Below are 25,132 nucleotides of genomic sequence, written 5' to 3'. Positions count from 1 at the left end.
TGGATGTAGCTGCATAAGTTACAGGTAACTTAACACAGTCACTGTAGTTCTGTTCTGTATTCAGAGATGGCAAAGTCCAATATAATATTCTGTCAGAAAACAAAGTCAGGTTTACCAAAGCACCACATAGTCTGTTGACTCTAGTCTGTTGACTAGAGTTTTCTGTTCTGTCTCCATTCTTTCTGCACCAGTCACCAGTCGATGCTGCAGCCGCCTGTCTGACTGCGGCTCCTCTCTCTTGGCTGCTGCTATACCGTAGCTCCCGTGGTCGCTCTCTTTTCCACACTCTAGCTGATTCCACAGTGTGATAATCGGCCTTGCATGATGAAACTAGCTTTCTTTCAAATATGCTGATACTATTATTACTAGTATTAAGTATTATATTTTAGTGTCTGCTTTTCCCTACTGCTAGTGTAACAAGGTACACAGAGTGTTTTGGGAGACCCACATTTTACCGTCCTTGAAGGCACCACTACAGAAAATGAGAAAACATAGTTTGTAGTCTAAGGCAGATCTCCAAAGTCTGCAGGATCCATGTATTGTATCACCCAGCGGACTTTTGCCAGTAAATGAGCAAGGAGCTCTGGGTGCAGGCAACATGGAGGGAAGTTAAACATTGTTCATTTGCATATAGTACCCACATTGTAATGATACAATGCTAGTTGGAAAATCTGCAAAGTTTCCCTTTAAGCACTGGCATCTGAGAGCAGAGAAACACTGATTATTTAGGTCAATTGATTCTTCAGGGAGGAAAGCAAATGATTAGTGTGTGTGTATGTGTGTGTGTGGTGTGTGTGTGTGTGTATGTCTGTTTATGTGTGACTGTGGCGGTCAGGGGAGGCAGGTGGGTGAGGGGGTTTTGTATGTTCCGAATGAGAGTTAATGCTGCATTTCCCGCCACATTAGCCAGATACATCTCCTGAGGGACAAGAGCTAAAAGAGCTGTAGCATCCTCTCTTTGTTGTCATGGCAACGGCCAGCCAGCGGCATCAGCAGCATGAACTGATTAGACGCACATGTCAAAATTCAATATCCGGCTAACAATAACAGTAATGTGAATCATTAGCAGTTAACACAGTCATTGTCTAACTATGATACCTCATCATGCTCCTGTCTCTACTCTGATTCGTTCATTTTCAACAGATTGAGGTGATAAAGCTGACGCGCACCTAATTAGGAACAGTTTGCTGTTTCAGTCATCATCTGGTGCCAGTGTCAGATAAATTGCTGCACCCAAGTGGTCTGTCGCAGTCGATTTGTGTTGTTAAGTAAATGCGTATGTGTGAAAAACAGCTGATGGCTTTTTATAGAAATCCTAAAATCAAATACCACCACAATACCACTAAGATGACAGGAGCTAAAAGTTAATTTGTGCCATTCATCATTTACTTTTTAAACAATGTCCTTATTTCCATGAATGAACCAGTTAAAGCTGCATTAATCAATACTTTTTATTAGCATGGATCACATGACCCAACTCTGCAGTTTCCCTCACCTCTGTGGAGAGTTTTGGTGTCTGTTAGCATCACTGTTTTGATTTTAAAGCCTGCAACTTTACTGTTTCTGTTCAGCAGACAAATAATTAGCAATTAGCAGGTGAACATACATTTAGCAGCAAAAAGCAAAATATTGGAGTTGGTGAAGACCAAAGCTGAGCTAAAAGAAAAGTGAGTATTGGACTTACATTAGACAGGTGGCCAGAATCTCAAATCCAAATGAATGCTAATGTTGCTTTGTGTCTGCTGGAATGTGTAAATAGACAACCGTTTGCTAGCACCTTCACAATAATAATTAATTAAAGTAATAGCATGTCAGTGTTGTGCTTACAGCTTGTTCTGCTGCTCCAAAAACAATCAATTAATGCTGCTCTAAGAGCTATAATTGCACTTGGATCCACATCTGTCAGTCTGAAGGTACATTAAGTTACTTCTAATACAAGAAATGTAAACTCTAATCCACCAGTAGGCAAAGATCTGCAAAAAATAAACCAGACTTCACTGACAATACTTCTCTTAACCAGACTTTGAACTTACCTTTTCTAACCAAGTTTGCCATTATACACACATTAACAAAGCCAGGGTGAAGTTTTCATTCCAAAAAGATGCTATACCAAATAAGCTGCTGTATTGATTGTTCAGAGTGAAAACCACAAACACTTTTGTGTCTTTCAGTGGCACATGATTACACAGCATTGCTACACAGTGATGTGCTCGCAGCTGTAACATCCAAATGTTTTTTTTTTCTTTTTTGGATGTGCTGAAATCTCAATGGTAATCAGTTCAGTTCAAATAAAACAAGCAGGTGGATTCTTCTGCACTTCAGCAGAAATTCAACACAGCAGTTCTAGTAGCACACTCGATATAGGAAGCAAATGTCACATGTGGGAGAGGATGCACTCTATAAGGATTTTTTTTTTTTAAATCATTGCCGTCATGTAAGAGTCAGGTTCAATTTCACTCTCAGGGCGGCTCTAAATTGCAAATTGTAATGTTAAAAATAAATGTTACTGCTGTAGAAAATTAGAATTTTTCCTGCAATACTGTTGCAAAACCTAGGAGCCTGGCATACTGAGGCTTGCTCCTGACAACATGAAGCAACTTCAGATCATCAGAGTTGGTAATTGGATGTAAGCTCCTGCTGTCTTTTTGATTGAAATATGCCTTGAGCAAAGCGTGACAGTGTGAGAGCACGAGCAGCTAAGGTCAGTGATGCTCAGCCTTGAAGAACATTTAATAACACCCATTTCACAAGTGGTATTATGTGCTGTCATGTTATTTACATGTGAGAGTAAAATGTTCACAAATGATTATTATATTATGATTATATAACTTAACTGCACATGTGATAACATTGTCACTACCCTGTTGCAATATCAAGTGAGATCACATTTTTTTCTCCTGCTGTAACATGGAATTTGATCTTTATCATTCTTGGTGAAATTGAGAGAAAATCTTTAACATATGCATAAATACAAGGCCAGCGCTGCATTGTGGGTGCTTTCATATTACTACCACTGTTGCTGTCTGGTGCTACTAAACCATATCTAATAAAACATGAACCATGTTGGTATTTCCATCAAAGAGGTATGCTCCTCTCACCTTATCATCAAGCTTCTTGGCACAGAAGGAGAGCTCCACATATCCGTTGTTGCCAGAAATTTCCTCAGCATGCACCTGAAAGGAAATAAGATTTGTCAGTAATATTTTGTACTTACAGCCTTCATTATTCATGGCAAGAAGAAATATTGACTTGACCACATGATCTAAATTTCATTTCTTCATTGCACGGATGATTTTAGGGCTGCAGATGAAACCTCCGGTGGACATTATCTGCCAGCATTTAAAACAAAGCTTGCATGCATTATAATCACTCACACTCCAAAAATTAACACAGTGAGCCTGAATCTATTACATTCCTAACACAGACATGTTAACACTTCTAATTTAAGGCTGAAATCTAATACAGGCCTTATTTTGTCTTAAAACCAAAACGTACTTTCACAGTCCATTTTTATGTCAGTACTTATACACCATTTTACCTTTCTGTTGTAAAAAGTAACCTCTGTTTAATAGCGGTTGCACTGTGGTACGCAGTTAACATACTGAATCTTTTTAGTGACTTTTATTTAACACAGGATTGCTGGAAATGTATAACTAAAGAGTTTAGAGCACCATTAGCTCCAACCTAGAGGGCCCAACTGTCAGGAATCGACTCATGAATTGACTTTTAATGTAGAAGTTACCACACACACACACACACACACACAGTACATCACCAAATTGTGGTAATAGCTGCCCCTCAGAAAGGTTGCAATGCCGTTTTTTTTTTTTGTTTTTTTTTGCTTGTTTTTCTTTTTAACTACCACACAAGTGTATACAACACTTGTGTGGTAGTTAAAAAGAAAAACTTCAGGATTGCCATTTTCACCGAGCACCCTCTGCTGTTCCCTTTAGACTGTTCGGCCCACTCACAGAACAGTTTGTTTGCTGTCTGTCCGCTCCTCTTCTTGAAACTTGGTATAGAAACTGAGACAAACTTAACATCAAACTGCCGGCAGTGTAGCTGTAGTGCAGACATGGCCAGAGCTTGACAGTGACGATTGACAAAGAAACTTGTGGTTTTTATCAGACAGCTTGTCCTGACAGGTACCAAGAACAGCGAAAAATCTATATAGAAGGTTTGGACACAAGATGTGTGTGTGTGTGTGTGTGTGTGTGTGTGTGTGTGTGTATGCTCTTGTATTTCTATTCTTGTTGGGATCCATTTCTAGAGCTTGAGAGTAGGGACATTTTGGCTGATTCTTACTTTTACAAAGAGTTTTTTACAGGTATAAAGGTTTGGCTTTGGGGTCAAGGTTAGAATTAGACTTTTGGCAGTGTTTGGGATACAGGATGGGATGAGGCATCTAGTGTAATACAAAGCTGTGTGTACTATATGATTTCTATAAGATTATTAACAAGGAGAACAGAGTTCAGGAAGTACAAATGAGAATAATATATATTTCAGTACATTTATGTAGATGAAATGGTCCGATAATCTCCTTGTTTGAATCCTCAAAATGATCCTATCCAAGACATTTAAAAGGTCTTTGCTGTTGGCTTTTCCTTAAGAAAGTCCAACTGCTGGCAAGAGATGTAATGACAACGATTTTAAATGGATGAGTTTGTCTGTAACTTTTGCCTCCCTCACTGAGATCTTGGGTTCAAATCTCAGCACACGTCCTTTCTGAATGCAGTGAGCGCAGAGAACAGGCAAGAGAAGGGTTCGATGCTCATGTGACAGGAATGTGAGTTCAAAAAGTAGTTTATACTTTCCCTGATATCAAATATACAGAGAATAGTCACAATAACATGAGTGTCTGTACAGTATGAGGCAATCCACTATAATAGTGATGCTACTACTGCTACCAGTTTTTGTTTTGCAGAGTTATACTGTATGTCTATGGTTAAACAGACAAAAAAGGCCTCCATCTAGTCTGCTGTACATTCAAGTAGTATTCAAGTACATTCAAGTATTCCCAAATAAAGTGGAGCAGTTACTCTTTAGACCAGAGTGGAGCATTGTACCATCCAGTTTGTCTTGTTTCTCATATGTTACCACTACTGGCTTGATAGCTGTAAGCTGGTGGATAATGAATCATCAGCTCCTCTCTTCTACATCTGACACCAGTGATTTCTTGTGCATGTGTCATTTCTTGTGGATTTTCTTGAGTTCTTGTATTTGAGTGCAGAGCAGGAATGGCACCAACAATGAACACAAGAGTACACAAAGTGCTCGCACTTCATGTATCACCACAAAAAAAAAACAAAAAAAAAACCAACGTAAATCAGGAACAAGAATCTACTTATAAGTTGTGTTTCTAATTTATCTTAACAAATAAAAATAATGCTGCACACATTAGAGCTTAAGTCAGTCAAATCATCCTGGTTAGTAAGCATTTACAAACACAAAGAAATATACAGCTACCTAAAAGTGAAAGAAAATGCATTATGGGGCCAGTATATTAAACTGTCGAGTGCACAGTTGTGAGATTGCGGGAAAAGAGATGGAGAATACATAGATTTTACTGCTGCTACCCATCAATTTTAAATGCATTAAGGTTATTTTGCTCAGCTCACACTGGCCATTACAGCATCTACTGTTCCGCAATCCACACAATTTCATTCACCAGAGCAGTAAGGTCATACGCACAATGTAAAGAACTTACCGTGATGGTGGATTTGCCGGCATATTTTCCGTACTTCAGCAACAAAGGCTTCACCATCTTCTTTTGGGCCACAATCTGCAAAGAGCAAGATAAACACAGTATAGTCCCTGAGCCCCTCAGCAGTCAAGAGCAGTGTAGGGATGTGAGTCATAAACAGCTGTGATAGGTATCCATCTCTTAGTCTGCCAATCTATGTAGCAAACATACAGCATCAAGTATATTTACTGTCACTATCACAAAGGTTGCTGTTCCGATATACATCTGTATGTTTTAGGTCTTTTATGGCAGACAAATCACTGAGTTTAGGAACCAAATTGACAGCAATAGTCAAATGAATTTCACTTAAGCTAACAATATATCACTGTAATATGGAAAGCACAGCTATTAATGTATCACCAAAAAGGTTAGATAAACAGTAGCCTACCTGACCAAGAGTGCACTCCACACCACCCAGGAAGTCATCGTCACGAGTCCCGATGCTGTGAGTGCCATGGATGTCATAGACTTCAAATCGCAGCTTCTGAACCTCCTCAAAGTAGTAGTCCAAAGAGAAAACCTTGGCAAAGACCGGGTGCAAGTTGCTCTTGATCACCTCTGTCCTGTCCAGCTGAGAAGAAACACACTGAGTTCAGTTTTGAACCTTCAAATGCTTTCATCTAATATATTTCTAAAAATTCTAATATTTCTTATTTTAATTCACTATGTGTGCAGTTGAAGAGGTAGTAGACAATAGGGAAATAAAGCCTATTGGGGATTACACTTTCACAGATTGTATGCTATATCATTTTAAAGTAAGATGTCAGAAAATAGGATTGGACTCTTATAACATATTTTATCTTTACTGATTTTGAGGAACACCAGTGTACACACAGTAGAGCAAATATTATTACATTCCATCAAGTAGAGAAGATTGGAGGGCTCTGACATTTAATCTCAGCATACAGAAAACATCCATGCCTGTCTTTGACTGCCTGACAAGGAAAAGCTGAGCTCTGCGAGGCCCCATCTGCTCGTGATGTAGGATTTAGCTCTCACACATGCAGCTCCATGAATGTTTCTCTGCTGTCCAATTTGTCACAAGGACAGATCATCATTGAGCTGATATTTAAGTCTACAGAGGTTTATATCATTAAAGAATTACCAAAAAAATCCTGACTCTCAAAATGTTCATGATATAATATATATATGTTGATGTGTATGATGTTTAATGTTTAATAATGCATATTTGGGATTTAAACCCCAATCTAACAAAATAACACACCACAGAACAGACTCATAATCTGGATCTGATCTTGAGCCAATAAATTAGAGACTGAGAGAGCTTCAGGTGGTCATCCTAAACACAGCCATATAGCTGGATACCCTTCTATACATTATTTCTTAATTGTCACAGTGGAGCAGGTCCAGACTTTGTGTCATGATGACTTTAAAAACCAGCGTTATCTCTCCCTCGTCCTTCACTTCTCGTCTTGGTAGAGATGAGTCATGTTCAGGAGAGAAGACTGAACTGGACTCTAGACAACTTTAGCTGTATTTTAAATAGATTATGATGAAGAAAAAGTTGTCGCAAAAGTGTCACACGAGCCAACACCATAAAGCCAGAACAGCTTCATTACTCCTTGACACAGATTCACAAAGTCTCTGGATATCTACTGGAGTGATGAATACCATTCCTCCAAGAGATTTTCCCTCGTTTGCTTTTTTTTGTGATGGTGGTAACATGATGGTCAAAAGTCTCCCATAGGTGTTAAATTGGGTTGAGATCTGCCGACAGTGAAAGCCATAAAATATGATTGATATCATTTTCACACTCTTCAAACCATTCAGTGACTCGGATGGAGGCACTATCATCCTGGAAGAGACCGCTCCTATCAGGATTGAATTTTTTCATCATAGGATAAAAGCGATGACTCAGAAAAAACTTTCTATTGATTTGCAGTGAAACTTCCCTTTAAGTATGACACACATGTAAGCATCGGCATTTGCTTTGTTCTTCAGATTTTTCTTTTGTGAGCAATCCATATTTGAACTGTAAACACCTTAATTACTATAGTTCTATGGTTGCTTTTCTTGTTGTTCATCAGCTATCATCAATGCAGTTTGTTGGTTAATAAATGATAAAACATATTGCATTTGTTGCTGGAAATATATGTTTTTTATTTGTCACATCTTTATTTCCGTGATATCTGGGTTGAGATATCTGCTCTGGGGAAGTAACCTGGCTGGTTTATACAAATAACATTGCCCTTAATTTAACAAGATAACAGACAAATAATAATAAAGTAACAAATGCAATGATAAGCAGCTGAGATTTCTCTATTGTTTCCATTTCTGGCAAGATTCACAAACAAAGCAAAGATCTAGCAGCCAGGACTTGGCTTTCTGTGCCTTCATTCATCCCTGTTTCTCCTCTATTGTCTTTTCTTGCCTTCTCCTCCTCTTTTTGTGCCATCTGGATGGACAGATTTGGGATGAGTTTGATGAGACTGTTTGTTGATGAAAGCTAATCGGAGCTACGGAGGATAGGTTGTGCCGAAATCTGTGAAGCCTGTTGGTGTGGGGCCAGAGCTATAGAGAGATCTCCGACATGGAAAATGAAGGTTTTCTCTAATCAGTTCTGCATTATCTGTGTAGGTTGATCATGACAAACCCCTGCAGCCTATGTTATATATATATATCAACATAGAGATCAGGTTTTGAATGAATTCATTATCGAGCAGGAACATGTAGAGGCCGGTTTACAGAAAAAAAAAGAAGAGAAGTCTGCTAAATTGTCTCCACCGGGCTTCAATGTCTGTCCTTGAAAGTGAGCAGGTGGTGAAATAAGGTAAAAAATAAAAAAAATGTAGTTAAACAAACAGCTCTTGCAAGTCAGTGAGGCCAGCAGTATGAGCTCAGAAGAGAGAAAGAGGGCGGCGGTGATATGAGTGGGCTCAGCTACTTACTCAGTTGTTGACGTAAGTAAACAATTTGAACAGCGACGGTGCCTCCCAGTACTGAGGGATTTGACAGCGGAGGATTGGACAAGTTGTGTACACTGTCATGGCTGTCAAGATTCATAGATAGATAGATAGATAGATAGATAGATAGAGTACCATTTTTCATATGCAATGAATTTGCTTCAGTTAGTGAAGCTAAAAATAGCCACTCATGTATTCATGCTACATTGAACCCAGGTCAGGCATCTCATCTAACAACCTCCTATCAAATTACAACCAAGAAAAATCCATAATGTGTGTTCAACAGCCATTTTTTTTTAATCATCAGCGCCTCAAAATAGTATCTCGAGGTTCCACATTCACACAGCCCAAACATTACAGTGAGCATCTTCAACAAATTGCTCCCGAGTGGCGAGGATCTGGCAAACTTACAGTTAATTATTATCTCCTGTTTCCCTGAAAAAAGAGCATTTTGTTGGATGAAGGGTTGCGGGGAAAAAAATCTATATAATTAGATTTCCTCTGCCACATTTTAACACATCCTCCTCTACTTAATGGAGACCTGTGTTTTGGCTTTCCCTCATGAACCAAATGACTTAATTAACAGAGAAATGAGAGACCTGCTGCCTACGCTCCAAATAAGCCTGGGACCAATCCAAGAAAGTAAACATTTTCAGCTGGAACACAACTAATCACGCTGCATATTACCAACAGAGTGTTTGTCCACAAGTGGAACATACAGTACAACACAATGTGAGTCTTACAGGGCAGACAACACAATCTGTTGTTAATGACTGAATTAGGGAGACAGACGATGTTTACTCTTCCTCTGCAAAGATACACTGTGTTTGATATTTTTAATTCTGAATCTGGCAGCTGTTCTGTAAGCCACGATCTCTTCCGAAAGAGTGAAAAACAGCTGCCAAGTTCACCAAACCATTAACAGATTTGTCTCCCTGGTTGATCTTGTATGAAAACACAGGTTTTTGGGATAACTGGAGTGGGGTTAAAATTTCATGCTCATGAATAATATTTCACACATCACCTCTCTTCACTTAAATCTCAGTCTCAGAGGTGGTTTCATTCGTGATACTGGACAAGGGAGGGAGAGCTAACTTACTGTTCTTTCGCCAATGTCGTTAACAAAACTTGTTGCTCAGATAACCTCAACATGCTGTAATATAAATTATTAAAACTCTTACGCATGTGTATTCTGTCATTAAACAATATTTTAAAATGTGGTTAATGACTCGGATAGGGAGATTAATAAAAGATGGTAGATACATTTTTAAAAGCTACATACTGCTTCTTATAGAATCAGTAATTGAGGAGATATGAGCCTCATACTTTTGCCCAAAGGGTCAAACTGTGCACTTGTCAGCCAGAAGAAAAGAGAGGGGCTCACCTCTGTCCACTGTCCGTTGGTCTGTATCATGAGGATGACACAGGGGTCTGACTTATTCAGCGTGTCTCGGTCCAGCAGAGCTTTGCAGGACACACGCAGCTCTACTTTGGAGACACAGGTAGCTGGACCGCTGAGGCTGGTCGCAGGGGAGGTGGCCTCCTGAACGTCATTCATCCTGGCTCAGGGCAAGAGGAACTGCCAACCAGAGAAGTGATGGGATGTGAGGCCGTTGGTAACTCTGAAGGATGGGAAAACGCAGTGGTCGGTCAAAGGATCTCAGTAAAGATGAGGCACGCTCACAGGAGACAGGCGCTTTTGACTTGGTACAGATTCCTGTTGAGTCCCAGGGGGACCAAACCCAAGCTGTTATTACTGCCTCTCAGAGCTATCCCCCCTTGTGAGGAATATCATCTCACCTCAGTAATGACGACAGGAGGGACGTGAAGGTGACAGGGTCGGGCTTTTATGAGTCTAGATCCTTGGAAAGATTAATCTAAGATGGTCAAATGTGATAAATGTTTTAAATCACTGTATGAAAAGGAGAGAGGGTATCACTCAGGATTACAATGCTATCCACAAAAATGTGCACAAAAATATAAACTTGATATTGTAATTTACTACATGCTGCCTTACAATTCTTTTTTCCCTGTTTCCAGTTGTAAATGTGAGACAGCAAACAGGTATAGCACAGCCTTTTTTTCTGGTCTGAATTCAAAATGTAAACCAATGGAGGTAGCAGATAAAATCAGGAATCCAACAGCCACATGGCTGAGTGCCTTTATTTCCCAGAAGATAACACAAAACCAAGAAAAGGACTTTGGTTTGTTTGAGCTCCAACGTGGCAAGCATCCGCCCTGCTCAAGTGTCCCTGAGCAAGGGCTTCTGACCCTGATTAACCGCTTTAAAAGGGAAGAAAGCATGAGGACGGAGAGGGGGGGTGAGGGCGGGAGGGGGGGGGGGTCGAATTTCTCTACCAGCATCATTTACTGTAAACGTCACATTATTAGGAGGCAAGTGCGCGTTTTTGCTTTCAGCACCAGGGACAGCGCCCGCGGTTTGCTGCCAGCTGCGCGTCTAGAAACCAGATGTTACTCTCAAAAGCGTAAATTTAAAACTTAACTCAAGAAAAAGCTCGAAATATTATCAAATTCATGAGCTATAAAAATGCTACTCACCGTGTCTTTTAAAGCAAAACTTGTCACGTAAAAAAAAAACCCTCTTTGTAAAGCAACACGTCCGCTCAAGAGCGCAATCCAACAACTTAACGAAGGCGACACGAGAAACGCTCTTAAATGGTTAGTTCATAATTCACCACAGTAAATGAACTCCTGCCACAAATCTGTCATCGTTGAAACCTCCAACATCGGAGGGGTAAAATAACGATCTAGCTATTAGTAGTTTTTAATTATAGCAGGCAAGGCGTCGCAAGAAAAACCAACAGTCTACTTTGATAACATCGTTTGTCACTGACTGCTGTTACTCACTTCCAATAAGACAAATCTGCAGCTGATCAAAAACATACACAAACGCACTTCATCCCCTCATTAAACATTCAACTCTGCTGTTAAAACGACAAACTCACTTCCTACCTGTCGTTGTTCTTTACTCTTAAACACATTTGTTTAATCCTCTCCCATAACACACTGCTTGATTCTTTTTTTTTTCTTCTTCTCCGCCGAAACTCATTGGTTAGTCTAGTGAGGAGGGAGTGGGCTTGGCTTGTGGAGGCGGGGAGTGGGGGGACAGTCCAGCTGCTGATGTAAGGCTGGGCTTTTCTCTGGGAAAAAAAAATGTATATATTGGAAACAAGCCTATGGAAATGCAATAAAGAAGCAAACACAGAGAAGCCATGTGGATAGCTTTTATGTCATTTGCTGAAATTCACACTAAAAGAATCATTGATCTTGTGATGTACCATCAAAAACACTAAAAGCCCCGAGTAAGCTCTGTCGTACTCTCCCACACTCCCTCTGAGTTGAAGTTAATCTCTTTGTGCTAATAATCCTCTTTTTTAAATCTAGATTTCAACTGATATATCAGTGAGGTTTTTCTCCAGCATCAGCATACTGTAGTTAACATCATACTGCTTCACTATACTGTGCTATAGCAGTCAGTCCTGCTGATCACAGAGCTGTCTACCAAAAAAGATCAACCTCAGTGAAAGAGCAGGATGTCGTGCATCTGTGGAAATGCTTCAGAAATCAGTTGCTGTGTTTACATTGTTAAAGGATTGGTTCATAATTTTTCAAGTCTGTCTTGGAACAATAGTGAGGTTTCTAAATGAACACTGAAAAAGGTTGGGTTTTTTTTTTTTTTTTTTTTTTGCTGTAATCATCCCTCCTGTTTGTACTGATCATTAGAAGATCTCCTCCTAATGAGCTTTCAATGCAAGTGACAAAATCCACAGTCCTCGTTTGTGCAAAAAGGTATTCAAATGAAGGTAATATGAAGCTTCAGCCATCCAAATTAGTCAAATCAAGTGGATGTCTTCCAAAGCTACAGTCTTTTTAAAACAAAAATCTCTCTTTTTCTTACTATCCCCCCCACTGCAGCTGAACAGGGAAACACAGAATTTTACACTACAAAGACTATTACTGTGGAAGATATTCACTTTATTTGACTAACTCAGGCTGCTGAAGCCTCCTATTAACTTCAGATAAACTTCTGAAATCATTTTTGCACAAAACGAGGACTGTAGATTTTGGAGTCCATCATTTACATTGTAAGCACATCTCTTAAAGTTCAGTATGAAAAGGAGGAATGATTACAGCGAGCAAAACCTCTTTCAGTGTTCACACAGGCACTTGACTGTTGTTTTAAGACAGACTTGGAAAAATAGTGAACCTATCCTTTAATTAGCATAATGATAATATCCACCTATTCTACCTTCATTCAACAGTACAATCTAAAATGATTTCTATGGGCTTCATCATACAGCTTAAGATAAAAGGTGACATTGGGTGTTTAGTTGATGACTCTGTGTTTAGGACACATATGTTGTCAATTTGTACTTAGATAAGAAGTCAGTTCCTGCTGGCTGTGTCTCAGCCCCTGTAGTAAAACACAAAGTGAGCATGCAAGATGTTTCACAGTGAAGCAACTGGAGCTCAAAAAGACAGATCCTCCAGCAGCAGCACATCACAGCCGAATCTTCATGAGGCAGCCCCTCGGTGGAGTAGAGCAGACAACAGCTGAGGACCTGTGACTCTCTGCTCTCTTACCTTTATCAGATGCACACACGCACACACAAACACCCTTTTGACATACCTATACACAAACACTTACAAGTCTAATATCATCCACGTTAAAGTGATCTTGAACTGATTCATGGTGTAGATTTTCAGTCATTCAGCAATATATGTTACATAACATAATGTTTCTATACAGCATTTATGCCTGAACCTTTTCACAGTCCACCCACAAATGTATTATTTTCATGAATGTATTTCCAGACATTGCATAACATTTATAGATTGCACTGACAAAACAGCAGCTCTCAAGTTGCTGCAAAAACAGTACGAAAGGCCTTGAAAGACAAACTAAGAGACAAAACAGGTGAGAGAATAATTTGGAAATGTTGTGTTTATCGAAATAAAACGTGAAATTTAAAAGGGTTAGGGTCAGGTAACCCTTAAATCAAAGTACCTTCTGTAGTTAGCGGTTGCTTACAGTGCAGCTTATGATAAAGGAAAGCTGTTGTAACGTTTTATTCCCGAAGGCTTTGAAATCAAATAATTCTGTGTCCTTCAGACAGAGAGAACATTTTTTCATTAGAGTTTTGCAGCATTACATTTGATTTCAAGAGCACCTGGCTGATTCTTTGAGAGTTTAGCCACTCAGAAGCTTTCAGCTGCTAAAATGATGTGTGCAGCAGACAGACAAGTCAATAAATTTATTCCCGTAGCAGGAAAAATAAAACATTTGTCTACGTGCTTTTCTGCTGAACAACAAATGATAGAAATACCACATTAATTCCTCTTAAAAGTTGGTCTTATTGGTGAAATTCTTTTTGCTGATGCTTTTATTCAGATACACTTGTGTTAAATATGTGAACTTGCTGCTCTCTGACAGGGCCATCACCTAAAGTCAGCTCTCTCTCCTGCAGATTTCACCCCCGCTGCCCCTTCTTCCATGAGTATTCTGAGTCGGTAGGAAGCGTCTGCTTTGGGGCACACACCTGAGCCCTGTTACGCCACAGCTCCAAACATCGGCCATCTGCTGCTGCGTCGCTTCAGCACCTCACAGGACGTTCTCTGCGTTTACACATGGATTATCTATTCAGATTGTCCCCACTGCGTCTCTCCAGTCACAGTCAGTGCACGCCTTGGTGCTGCTGACCACGCTGCCTGTACAACAACCCAAATATCTCCTAACATAGCCTGAATCGCTCAATTTTAAAGTCAAACAATCCTGTCTGTGTAATATAGCTTCGGTGTGTTTGTGTAACATCATCCATCCACCAGCAGTTCCCTTGAGCAGAGGTGTTTTTTAACATGTAGGTTTTTGGAAAAAAATTTCTAAGTCTCTATTGATTTTAAAGTCTTTCTCATCGGGAATAGATGATGGAGCTTCCCTGTTAATGGTGATCAATCACTGAGCTTGTGTTTCAGCACCGCTCTAGTAACGGCTCATTGAATAGAAACGTTATCTGCAGGAGTCTTCTCTGTCATCATTATATTTGATTTACTGACCTACAAATATTGTAGCCGAACAGATCTCACTTCCTTTTCACGGAGGAAACGTGATACATCATAGGTCTGAAGCTGACACTGAAGGATTATATGCAACTTAATTGATTTCAGTTTGATTGTAGATTAGAAGAGAAAAAAATATGTGGGGAAATGTGTTAACTGCAGCAAAGGATACAAGTGAGAACAGAAAAAATGATACATGCACTTACTAATTAAATAGTAAATGAATATTCTCTTGGTTATTCACAACTACAGTAGGAACTGTAACCAGAACAGGTTTTGGTTGACATTTGGCATAGACTTCTCTTGTAAAGGACAATTTGTTTGTTGTAGTCAGTTTACAGCTGCAACTGATCAACCTCTTCATCTTTTAAAAATCAATCAATTAATCATTTAGTCTTTAAAACAAAGAAACCATCAAAAAATACCTGTCAGAACTCCCCAAAGCCAAAGATGACGTCTTCAGAATGATAGTTTGGACCGACTAACAGTGCGAAACCCAAACATAGTGCATTCACGCTGATATGACAAAGAGAAAAGCAGCAAACTGTCTCATTCGAGAAGCTATAATCGGAGAACGTTTGGTACTTTAGCTTGAAAAAAGACTTAAATGATTAATTAATTGACTAATCGTTTCAGCTCTGGGTCAGTCTTGTATGATGTAAACTGTGCTCATCAAAAGTAAGAAATCAAGAAATTTACATCACAATTTATATTAATTTGCATACATTTTGGTATTGCTTTTTATGTAGATTGTTAGAAAAAAATGACATCACTTGTTAAAGGACAGGTTCACATATTTTCAAGTCTGTCTTAAAACAATAGTCAGTAAACAGGAGGAATGATTATACAGCCAGAAAAAGCTGTTTCATTGTACATATGAGCACCTGAACACCTGCTTTAAGGCTGGAGTTATTTGGTAACACAATGAGGACACAGGTGGTTAAACTTAATGGTTCATAAGTGTGATTTAGTGAATCATTTTGCAGCATCATATCTTAAGGATAAACAAGATCATATATTAGATTTCAGCTGTATCAGTCACTTGTGGCGCAAAACAACTTGACTCACCACTTATCTTCAAAAGCTGAATTATTTATTTTCCATTCAGACTGTTGGAAAACAGAAACATTAAAGGAGACACGAGCAAGGACGTTGTGATGGGTCCAATCTCATCCATCCTCATTTTTCAGTCTGTCTGTCAGCATGCTCCAGTCTGTTATTGCATTCGAAGTTTTCGAATGTTAATAAACAGAGTAATGCATCTAAAATAGATCTCCGCCAATAGGAGAGTGTCTGCAGCTGTGTTTCATTTGAGTTACTTTTTATTCATTCCCTTCACCTTATCAGAACAACACAGCACACACCAGCTGTGCACATTGTTTGTAAATGTCCAGAAACTCTGTTGTCATAGCAATGTTTTACATTAACAGTCAGTTTTGGTTCATGTCTGCCAGCAGGAAACTGTCAGCATGGAAATTAAAATTCCACTTTACTCTCCTGCAGACGCCAGGTGAAAAACTGCCTCACTGGGATGTGATTCTTCCTCGCTTTTCATTTCTCCTAAACCTTCTCTGCCTCATGTTGTTGGCCTCCACTACCTGCAGCTGTAGATAGTCTAGCGTTATAATGGTCAGCTGCTATTGAGTCTCCTCCAGGTTTAAACTTTATTCCCATTGATCAGACTGTAAAAATATGAGTCCACTGGACAACCTTGAATGAACATGCACCAGTTTGTCAGCAGTTTCCTTCTAATAACTGCTGCTTCTCTGATTATTGAATACCAATGGACTAATAATTGGTTTTCAATTTTTTTTTTACATGGAGCAACAGTTGCTGTTAAAATTCAGTAACCTGTTCTGTTAAATGCTTATCGCCTCCATTACCGAGCTTCATTTGTGCTTGTACTGCCACCTACTGCTGTAAATAAGTCATGCATAGACACCAAACCCCAGTTTTAGGTTTGAGTTCTGGTACGATTCAATTTAATAATGAGATAAATCAAGTATTATTGTGTGGTGTGAAAATAATTTCTTTCAGCTCACACCTCAATTCCCTCAACAGCTATCCAGTGGATAGAAATCATAAAAAAGGAACTCTGACCTCAAAAGATTTTTACATGCAGTATATTTATATTGGTAGACATAGATCAGATATATTATTTGTTTTTGTGCCCTGGTTCATAAACAAGGTTTTATCTCAGCTGTATTTCTTATGGTCAAAATTACAATAAAACTTGCTGTGGCAACTTTTTATGATCTTACAAGTATTTACAATCTGAGGCCACAATTTTAGCACATTGGAAACCATTTATATATCAGACCTCACCTGCGTTGATACTGTAAGAGACCCAGATGTTGAACTACAGTTCTTTCTATGTACAAGATATCATGTTATGTCCCATCTGTTGTGCGGCTTCATTCTACCAAGTCCCATGATCTGTGACAAGACCATGAAAACCACCAGTCTTCATCAAAACTAAATCTCAAATCACGACATTCTCACAATGATCTTTTTTTTTTTTTCCATACTTTATTTTGCAAAGTTCCAGACAGGCTACATTTACTTCTTCTTCTCAACATCCTGCTCGGCAGCCTCTTTGGCTCTCTTGGCACGGATGCCGAAAAGACGAGCGTTGGCCCGGGCCATACGCAGGCTGGCAAAGGCCTTGAAGTTCTTCTCGTCGTCAGAGATAACACGGGCCTTCTCCTTCTTGTGTACCTGGAAGAGAAGGAACAAAAATGTATAGTAATCTGATACACTTTCCAAAAAAAGGCACTAAATCCTATTGCCAAATGACAAAATCTGCCAGTTTAACGTGAACTAATATGCAATTTCAAGCCCAATTTTGGGACATCATATTTCAACAAATGAGATTTTCAAGCTTGATTTTCAAAACAGTCATCAGAAAAGGGGTTCAAGTGTTTCATCACAGAAATACAGAGATTCCGGAGAATTTCTCATCATCTGACTGCTGCAATGAGAAACAAATCAACAGTTCTTTCTCATCACGGATATGCTGGTTTAGATATCCTTGGCAAATGACAAAGTCCTGTCAGTTTAATGTTAACTCATAGGTAAAATTGAACCTTATTTTCATCAAACTAATTCACATTTATTTCCTGTGATTTCATTGTAATTTCTATTCTAGTACAGTTTTGAATGTGTATGTGTTGGGTGAAGGAATTGCAACTTACAGTTTTGATGGGCATGACTGGACCAGAGAGCTGAGTGGCCATCTTCAGTTCCTCCACCTGAAAAGATCACAAACAATTATTGAAGGGAAAAGAAATGCATATTACTCAGTTGCATCTTGCTACAAGGCAGACAAACATCAGGTTATTACCAACATCTAAGTGAGGTGATACAACCTCAAATCAGGCCTGGTCATAATAAATTGTTGATTAAGGCATTCTGGTCTAAATATTCATTTTCAACCATAATAAACCACTTGCAGACTAACTGGAGTGAGACAGTATTTGGCTGTAACCCTGCATCATTGTTCTGACTGGTCGGATTGTGTAAGCATCTGTAACATTACAGGTTCTCAGTCATGTTTTATTAATCAGGTGAATAATCTTACCAAAAAAAAACTAACTCATTACAGGGGAATTTGTTCTCAAAATTGACTGAATTTTAAAAGTTCACTGATGCGTCCCCAGTTTCATTAGGTAACCCCAAATGCCATGCAGTGCTGTAAAAACTCCAACACAGCCAGTTTCATAAACCAAAAAATGGCATTCAGAATGTAAATTCTGATCTTTCACTGAAGGTGTTTGTGATAAAAAATGCTTTTAACTCAAACTGACATGCAGAGATAAGAGGACCTTATCACTGCACTGCATTTAGAAAATACAAAAGAAAAGCATGGCAAAGGCATGAAATACATTTTTGCTCCCTCAAAGACACTGTCACACAGGACTCTTTCCGTTTTTATACAATTGTACAATAAACTCATGAAAATCAATAAAATAGCCTTTACAGAAGATGAAACAAACACACTGGAGAGGACTTTGTACCAATTCAAGAAATGGCTCTCCTACTACTGACCGCATGCCTTTGTTAAATGTTTTAACCCTCAGTTTTCTTCAGAAAAACTAAACTACTATTAACATCTGTTCACTTTTTAAAAGATATTCCAGTCTGACACACTTCAAAAATTTGTTTTCAAAGTTTTTTTTTCTTTTTTCCCTCCTCTCCCCTCTCTGCACCGGTTCTTGACCCTCTATGCAACAGCATGAAAGAGGAACTTACAGTGCTGTCTCCCTTCTTGGGGGCAGAAGCCTTCCTGGGGAACAGGATGAGCTTGGAGCGGTACTCCTTCAGGCGCTGCACGTTGGCCTGAAGAGATTCTGTGGACCTGTTACGACGGCGAGAGTCGACAGAGATGCCGATGGTGCGGGCTGTCTTTTTGTGGATGCCGGCCGCCTGCAGGGAGGAGCAGAAGCACAAAGAGTTAAACACATATTTCTGATTTGGAGGTAATGTTGTAATGTCCACTACACAAGATATTGGTGTCCATTTTGTGAATTTGGTTTTCAACTCAATTTAAAAACAGCAGTCATCAGATAAGGGGTTCAAAATGATTCATCAAGTGAATACAGAGATTCCGGAGATTTTGTCATCATTTGACTGCTGGGGGAAAAAAAACGGTCCTATATTTCTAAACATAGTTGCCAACATGTTTGTCATTACTGTCCCAGGTACTCTTTGTGTCAGTCTCTTTTCATAGGGGACAAAGCTTCACTGGAAACTGCAAGCTGACAGTTTCCTTGCACACTGACAAACACTGAACCTAGCACTGACTGGTTAAAGGTCTTATTCGCGGCATAGCGCTTCTTTGTCCATATTCATCGGGTGTTTAACATCTGATTAACATAATAGTGTTTACAAGAGCAAACTAATGGAATATTTATATTATATATGCACTGTATCATGCCCAATTAAAATGATTCAACACTTCAACGTATAAACTGGGGCTCTTCATTTTCTTCCCCAGTAATGTTGAGGTGACCAGCATTATCTGGTGGCCATTTTACTGGAATCAGGGCTGCTTGGTGCATCATGATCAGATTGATTTAATTTTTGCCACCACACAAATTTAGCTGATGAGGATCAAATTGAGATGTGACTTGTGTTTATAGTTGACAAAGGGATTCCTTGTTATCCTCCACAACTTGGACAGCAATTTTAAATTCGGTAGGAGAACTTCGAGGTTCTTGTTCATGGTGATAGACTCTGAAAAATTAGGAACAGAGGTGCTCTATATGCCACAAGCTCTGCAAAATTACCTCACTGATCAATAACAGTAATTCGTGTTTGAGCCTACTCTTGTACGAGAAAACAACTCCACATGATCAGAGGTGATGCACATCAACAATCATTTTAGCCTTCCTCCCACAGCAGGTAAGTGCATGGGAGGAAAGGCAAGGTACATGTTGGCAAGAACATGAAGTCTTTGGGCTGCACTTCATGTTCCTCTATAACTATTGACGTTTTTTGGTCTGGTGGGATGCATGATTCAGAGAAAAAGGTTGAGCCCATTCTGTTTTACATCCACAGTAGTTGTCAATAGCACCTCTGAGGTGGAGGTCACCCTGAATAACACTCGCTTTTACTGTGTCTTGCTGACAATATTTTCTACCAAACCAACAATTGATGAAAATTCACCAGTTGGTTTGCTACACTTATCCCTTCTGAGTCGATGTGTATTCTGAACTATTGAGGATTTTACTCTGAGGAACACATTTTCCAAACAATCCTCTTGCTACATGGTAACGCAAGAGTGTGACATTGCTGATGAATTATTCATGCTCGTTGATCTATTTACAGACAGTATTACCTTGAGTTCCTCCAGGGTGAAGCCACGTCCGGCACGAACCTTGGTGTGGTACCTGATAGTGGGACACCTGACCTGTGGCCTCAGTGGTCCGGCAACAGGACGGGGGGCGATGAGACGGGCCTTGGCCTGGCGAGCCTTTCGCCTAAAGAAGGAGGCATCTTAGTCAAACTAGAGTAACCAAAGGAACTACAGAAACTCAATTATACAAGTCTGTTTTGCATTTCATCTCAACAACCATAACAGTAATGCAAACAGATTTAAAAAAAAAAATGCTAAATGCTTTGAGACACAAATACACAATCATTGTTTCTTTGTAAACTACTTCTGTGTATGTTGAACAGATGTGATGAATGAATGCAAATGAGACAAGCAGCGGTGATAAAAAAGTGAAAATAACAGCATCTGTCTCCAAAATTGCACCATCTGCAACTTTTTGAAGTCACTCATACTTCAAGTCAGTCACCAAATTGAAATAATTAGCAAACTGTTACCTTAGGTTTTGTTCATCTACATCTACTTAGGGAACTGCCTACATAATTTTGAGTTTAATTTAAACCTGTGTTCTTTAAGATGTTCCTGCGGTGGGAAAAAGGCTTCAACAACACCACTGTATGTTAATGCTAGACTTGAGAGATCAAAATCAGTCTACTGTGTTTACAGACGCCCCTACATAAATGCAGAGGAGCCCTGAAACTTATGTGGAGCAGATATTTTTATGCTCCGTTAATGCACACACAGGCACATTAAAGCTAGAAAACTTCCTTTTTTATAGCCTAGTATACATTTTGTATTGTACATTTTGCAGCTGAGTCTCCAAACAATACATTCATCATCTTGCCTTCCAGAAAGCTAGACTAAGTCCAGGCCACTTTGCTATGGGATGAGATACCCTGGCTTAGTCTACTACGATGTACACATCGCTAATGATTGCTTTTAGGTCACTAAATAAAATAGTTTGCATTGCTAAACATCAGTGCACACATATCCCAGATTACATCAAAGCCATTTATATGAAGTCTTGCCTAACTTATGTTGTCTTAACTGTACCCAGAATAAGATCCAGGTCTTCAGAGGGAGCTTTTAGTTACTTTGGTCCTGCTCTCTGGAACAAACCATTCAAAACTACATGAGGTGTACTTTAATTATTGTATGAAAATCAAACAGCAACCTCTTTCATTCTCCAAATTTTCTGTTATTTTCATATTCACTTCAAATACTCCAAACAACAGACACTGTCATTACATTTCCCTTTATTACGGAAATAGCTTTACAGGCACTCAAGATAAAAGTCTGGCACTGCTTTCAAGCTTCAGGGAAAACTGAACTGACTTGCTAATACACAATTAAAGTTGTGTTATCAAATTGAAAAAGGGCTTTAACAAAAAATACCACTTGCCCTACAAGATGAGATATAATTGATCAAGCATGCTATAGTGTATTTTAATTCTTTACTGCACTAGCATGGCTTTCCTAGTTATTATGAACTGTACAACAAGGCAGTACACCCTGCATGCAGACATTTACAAAAAAGATGTTGATATCCACGTTGTATTCTTAAACAATTACAGACAGGCCCTTCACATGACAGCCATAAGAAAACGAAGCAGTATGACACTACATTCAAGCCAACAACTAACATTCAACTATCACTGGATTTAAGTTTGAACTCAACACCCAGGTCTACTCTATATTTTAAGAACAAGTCTCTAATGTCCTCGTCTAAATCTGACAGGCTTACTCTCTTCAGCCTAATTAGTTTTATTTCAGTCAACAAAGTTAAATGCCATTACTTTTCCAAAACTTTCTAAGCTTTTACTTAATTTCATTACTTTTACAAGCCTGAAAAGAGATTTTAAAATCCCTAACTTATCCTGGTTTTCCATGGCCCTGGGAACCATCACCTGTTTTTGCCAGTTATGTTACTTTAAAGGGTATCTGGATCAGAAACGTGTCTCCGGTCATGGAAGGGGTTTGATACACAGCTGTATTAGTTCAGGTTAACGTTGTAGCATCTCTCCCCTGAGCAAAGGGCAGCACTCACCTGCGGATCTTCCTGGCTGGCTGGTTAAACCAGGTACGCACTCTTTTCTGCCAGTCTTTGTGGAAATGGGGGTTCAGGATCATTCCATTCCGGCTTGGGGCCATGGCTGCCTGCTTCCCTGCAACACAGCGTGGTACACAGGCATAAGCAGAGTGTCATGCCGGCACACCACCGGTCCTCTGAGAGGCTAAGCTAACATGCTAACGACCATACACATTAACGACTGCTACGTGCCACTACTGGTCATTTTCAGACCTAATTTGCCATTTCGGCAATAGTTACGTGAGATCCCTTTATTTTAATAAGACATTATTTAAATATGACGCTAATAAAGTTGGCCTGTAACGGCAACGCTAGCAGACACACACAAACACCAGGAGACCGACCATCACCGCGAAAATAGACACTTTTTAGCAATTATACGAGGAAATCTGTGACAATAATCATATTGTTTCAAAGGTGTTAAAACACACTATTTCATGTGTCCAGTGGAATTTTAAAACACTGATAAAATACCAAGGATTAACACAGATTAGTTTGAATTCTGTGGAGGATAATTTCACATACCTACGAGGGAGGAAAATGGCCGAAAGGAAAAAGGAAGTAGAAAGGCGGTGGATTGTGGGATATGGGGTCCTATCAAAGAGTACACTCAAGAGCATTCCCCTCCACTACAGGAACACAACCGATAAAACGTGAAATTCATGAAAATATTTCAGATTATTTAATGTAAGGGTAGGTAAAATAGTCATTAAATGAATTAAATGTGATGAAATAATAGTTACACATATATATAGCCACGCTGTTTAAAAAACACCCCCTTCATTCATAGTTTTCTTCGTAAGTTGTATCATTTTGCGTTGTACCAGAGCAGCTTCACAGGCTGTACACTATATTCTTATACGAGTGCGACACATGCAGAACCGCAAAACAAAAGCTTTTGTCAGTATCTAAGATAAATATGCACAAAATTGTGGACTCACATAAACCGACCACAGAAGGAGGTCATTTTTAGCAAAACCGGAAGTAAAGTTTGTTTCTCGTTTTTATCATCTTTGTTTTGCTATAGAAAAGCGCACTCAAAATGTTCAAAACCCACTTTGAACATTTAGAAATACCTTTTTTTAATATATATATATTTTTTTTAAATACAAACTTGTACAAAAATATTTTCTCTACAGCTGTGATGATGTGATTTTTAATCACAACATGGCTGAGTTGAGGTTTAGAAATAGGGTCAGAGTTTGGGGTTGCTACAGCTATTTAGTGTAGGCTATTAATTGTCTAATGAGTTTTACTTTTTGTCACCAGTTGGACCAGGACAGTAGTTCAATAATAAAAGTTAATAATAATAAAATTTAAAAGACTTAACTTATCTGACTGTGAATTGTTTAAACTTGTGATTGTAAATAGATGTGACTTACATTGGCTGCTGTAGATGTCTGGTTAATAAACTGCAAGCTTTTCTGATATTGATGGGAATTTTTTCATTAATGGGAATTATTTCATGATGTCATGTTGTGTTGATAATGTTGATATTATACGTTAGCTTACAATTAGAGGTGAAGTGTTTATCACTGGCCACTAGATGTAGGCCTACTACCTTTCATCAGCAGAAGGCAATAACTACAAGGCTTGGCTCTGGTTAGATACAGTAGCTATAGTCCACAACAGTCAACTAAATAATCTTCTTAAAGTTAATCAGCATACATAGCTAATAACTATGTAGCAGTAGGATATAGCTCTAAGTACGTGGCAATGGAAATTACCTTAAACAAAGTGACTTCAAAGCTGGTTATCTTTTATATGTTGAGTACTAGTTTTGAAAGACTGTCAGGGACCATGTGGACTGATCTCTTTTGTAGTGTGTCTTATCAACCATTCCCTGCCATTTCTGACGTACAAACTCAATAAAACCATAATGTCACAGAACTGCAGCACATCATGGATGTTTGAAGTGACTCCTATTAACATTTCTTGTTAGAGAGTCAAAGGTTCAGTCAACAATAGGGATGACCTGATTATTGTTATTTTGCTCTTGCCACTGATCTGGGTCATTTCATATGAATATCAGCTGATAACAAGTCCAATCTGATTTGATTTATTTATTTATGTTTTTATTATTTACAATTAAAACACCTCTAGCAGACTGTGAAGCTTGACACTTTGATTACAGTGGAGCTATTAAAACATCTCATAACTAAATAAACTTAAATGTATAAAATTAATTCATGTTTGAGCTATCATTAAAAAGCCCAAAGGTTAAATATAAACATGTTAACTACACATTCTGTAGGTATCAGCAGATACCTCAGTAAACAGTTTGGTGTTGTGTAGGATGTTACTGTATGTGCTAGAGTTGCTATTAAACAGAATGGGCCTTTAATGATAATGAAAGAAGGTAACGCATGCACAGGGGCAGACCTCAACTAAAAGGGCCCAAACAGTTATAGATTTATAATGATGTTTAGATATTAAAAATACTGAATCATGTTACTAATCTAACT

At 38.9% G+C, this 25,132-nt stretch overlaps 2 protein-coding genes and 2 non-coding genes across 4 annotated transcripts in view; all 4 read right to left on the bottom strand.

Annotated features, from left to right (window-relative positions):
• The window catches only part of cpne7 (copine VII), a 28,071-nt gene extending 17,785 nt beyond the window's left edge, over window positions 1-10,286 (bottom strand). Inside the window, exons 1-4 of the mRNA XM_067589194.1 lie at window positions 10,052-10,286; window positions 6,132-6,314; window positions 5,708-5,782; window positions 3,099-3,173 (exon numbers count right to left, since the gene is read on the bottom strand). Of these exons, the coding sequence (XP_067445295.1) occupies window positions 3,099-3,173; window positions 5,708-5,782; window positions 6,132-6,314; window positions 10,052-10,225 (507 nt within the window). The 5' untranslated portion in view covers window positions 10,226-10,286. The remainder of the gene's footprint in view (window positions 1-3,098; window positions 3,174-5,707; window positions 5,783-6,131; window positions 6,315-10,051) is intronic.
• A 6,968-nt stretch (window positions 10,287-17,254) lies between these two features.
• Window positions 17,255-23,297, bottom strand: rpl13 (ribosomal protein L13). Its single transcript, XM_067589182.1, has 6 exons — window positions 23,193-23,297; window positions 22,626-22,743; window positions 20,585-20,726; window positions 18,997-19,170; window positions 17,940-17,996; window positions 17,255-17,463 (listed from the first exon to the last, which is right to left on the bottom strand). The coding sequence occupies exons 2-6, from the start codon at window positions 22,727-22,729 to the stop codon at window positions 17,305-17,307; spliced, it is 636 nt and encodes a 211-aa protein (XP_067445283.1). The 5' UTR covers window positions 22,730-22,743; window positions 23,193-23,297; the 3' UTR covers window positions 17,255-17,304.
• LOC137189713 (small nucleolar RNA MBII-202) lies at window positions 17,629-17,706 on the bottom strand. The gene has a single exon (XR_010929713.1). It is a non-coding gene; the product is annotated as a small nucleolar RNA MBII-202 (small nucleolar RNA).
• LOC137189719 (small nucleolar RNA MBII-202) lies at window positions 19,289-19,369 on the bottom strand. Its single transcript, XR_010929714.1, has one exon. It is a non-coding gene; the product is annotated as a small nucleolar RNA MBII-202 (small nucleolar RNA).
• Window positions 23,298-25,132: the final 1,835 nt, after the last annotated feature.

This window comes from Thunnus thynnus, chromosome 1 (assembly GCF_963924715.1).
Source record: "Thunnus thynnus chromosome 1, fThuThy2.1, whole genome shotgun sequence".
Taxonomy (NCBI): domain Eukaryota; kingdom Metazoa; phylum Chordata; class Actinopteri; order Scombriformes; family Scombridae; genus Thunnus; species Thunnus thynnus.
The sequence above is the reverse complement of the archived record's forward strand: the minus strand, read 5'-3'. Positions and strand labels throughout refer to the sequence as shown.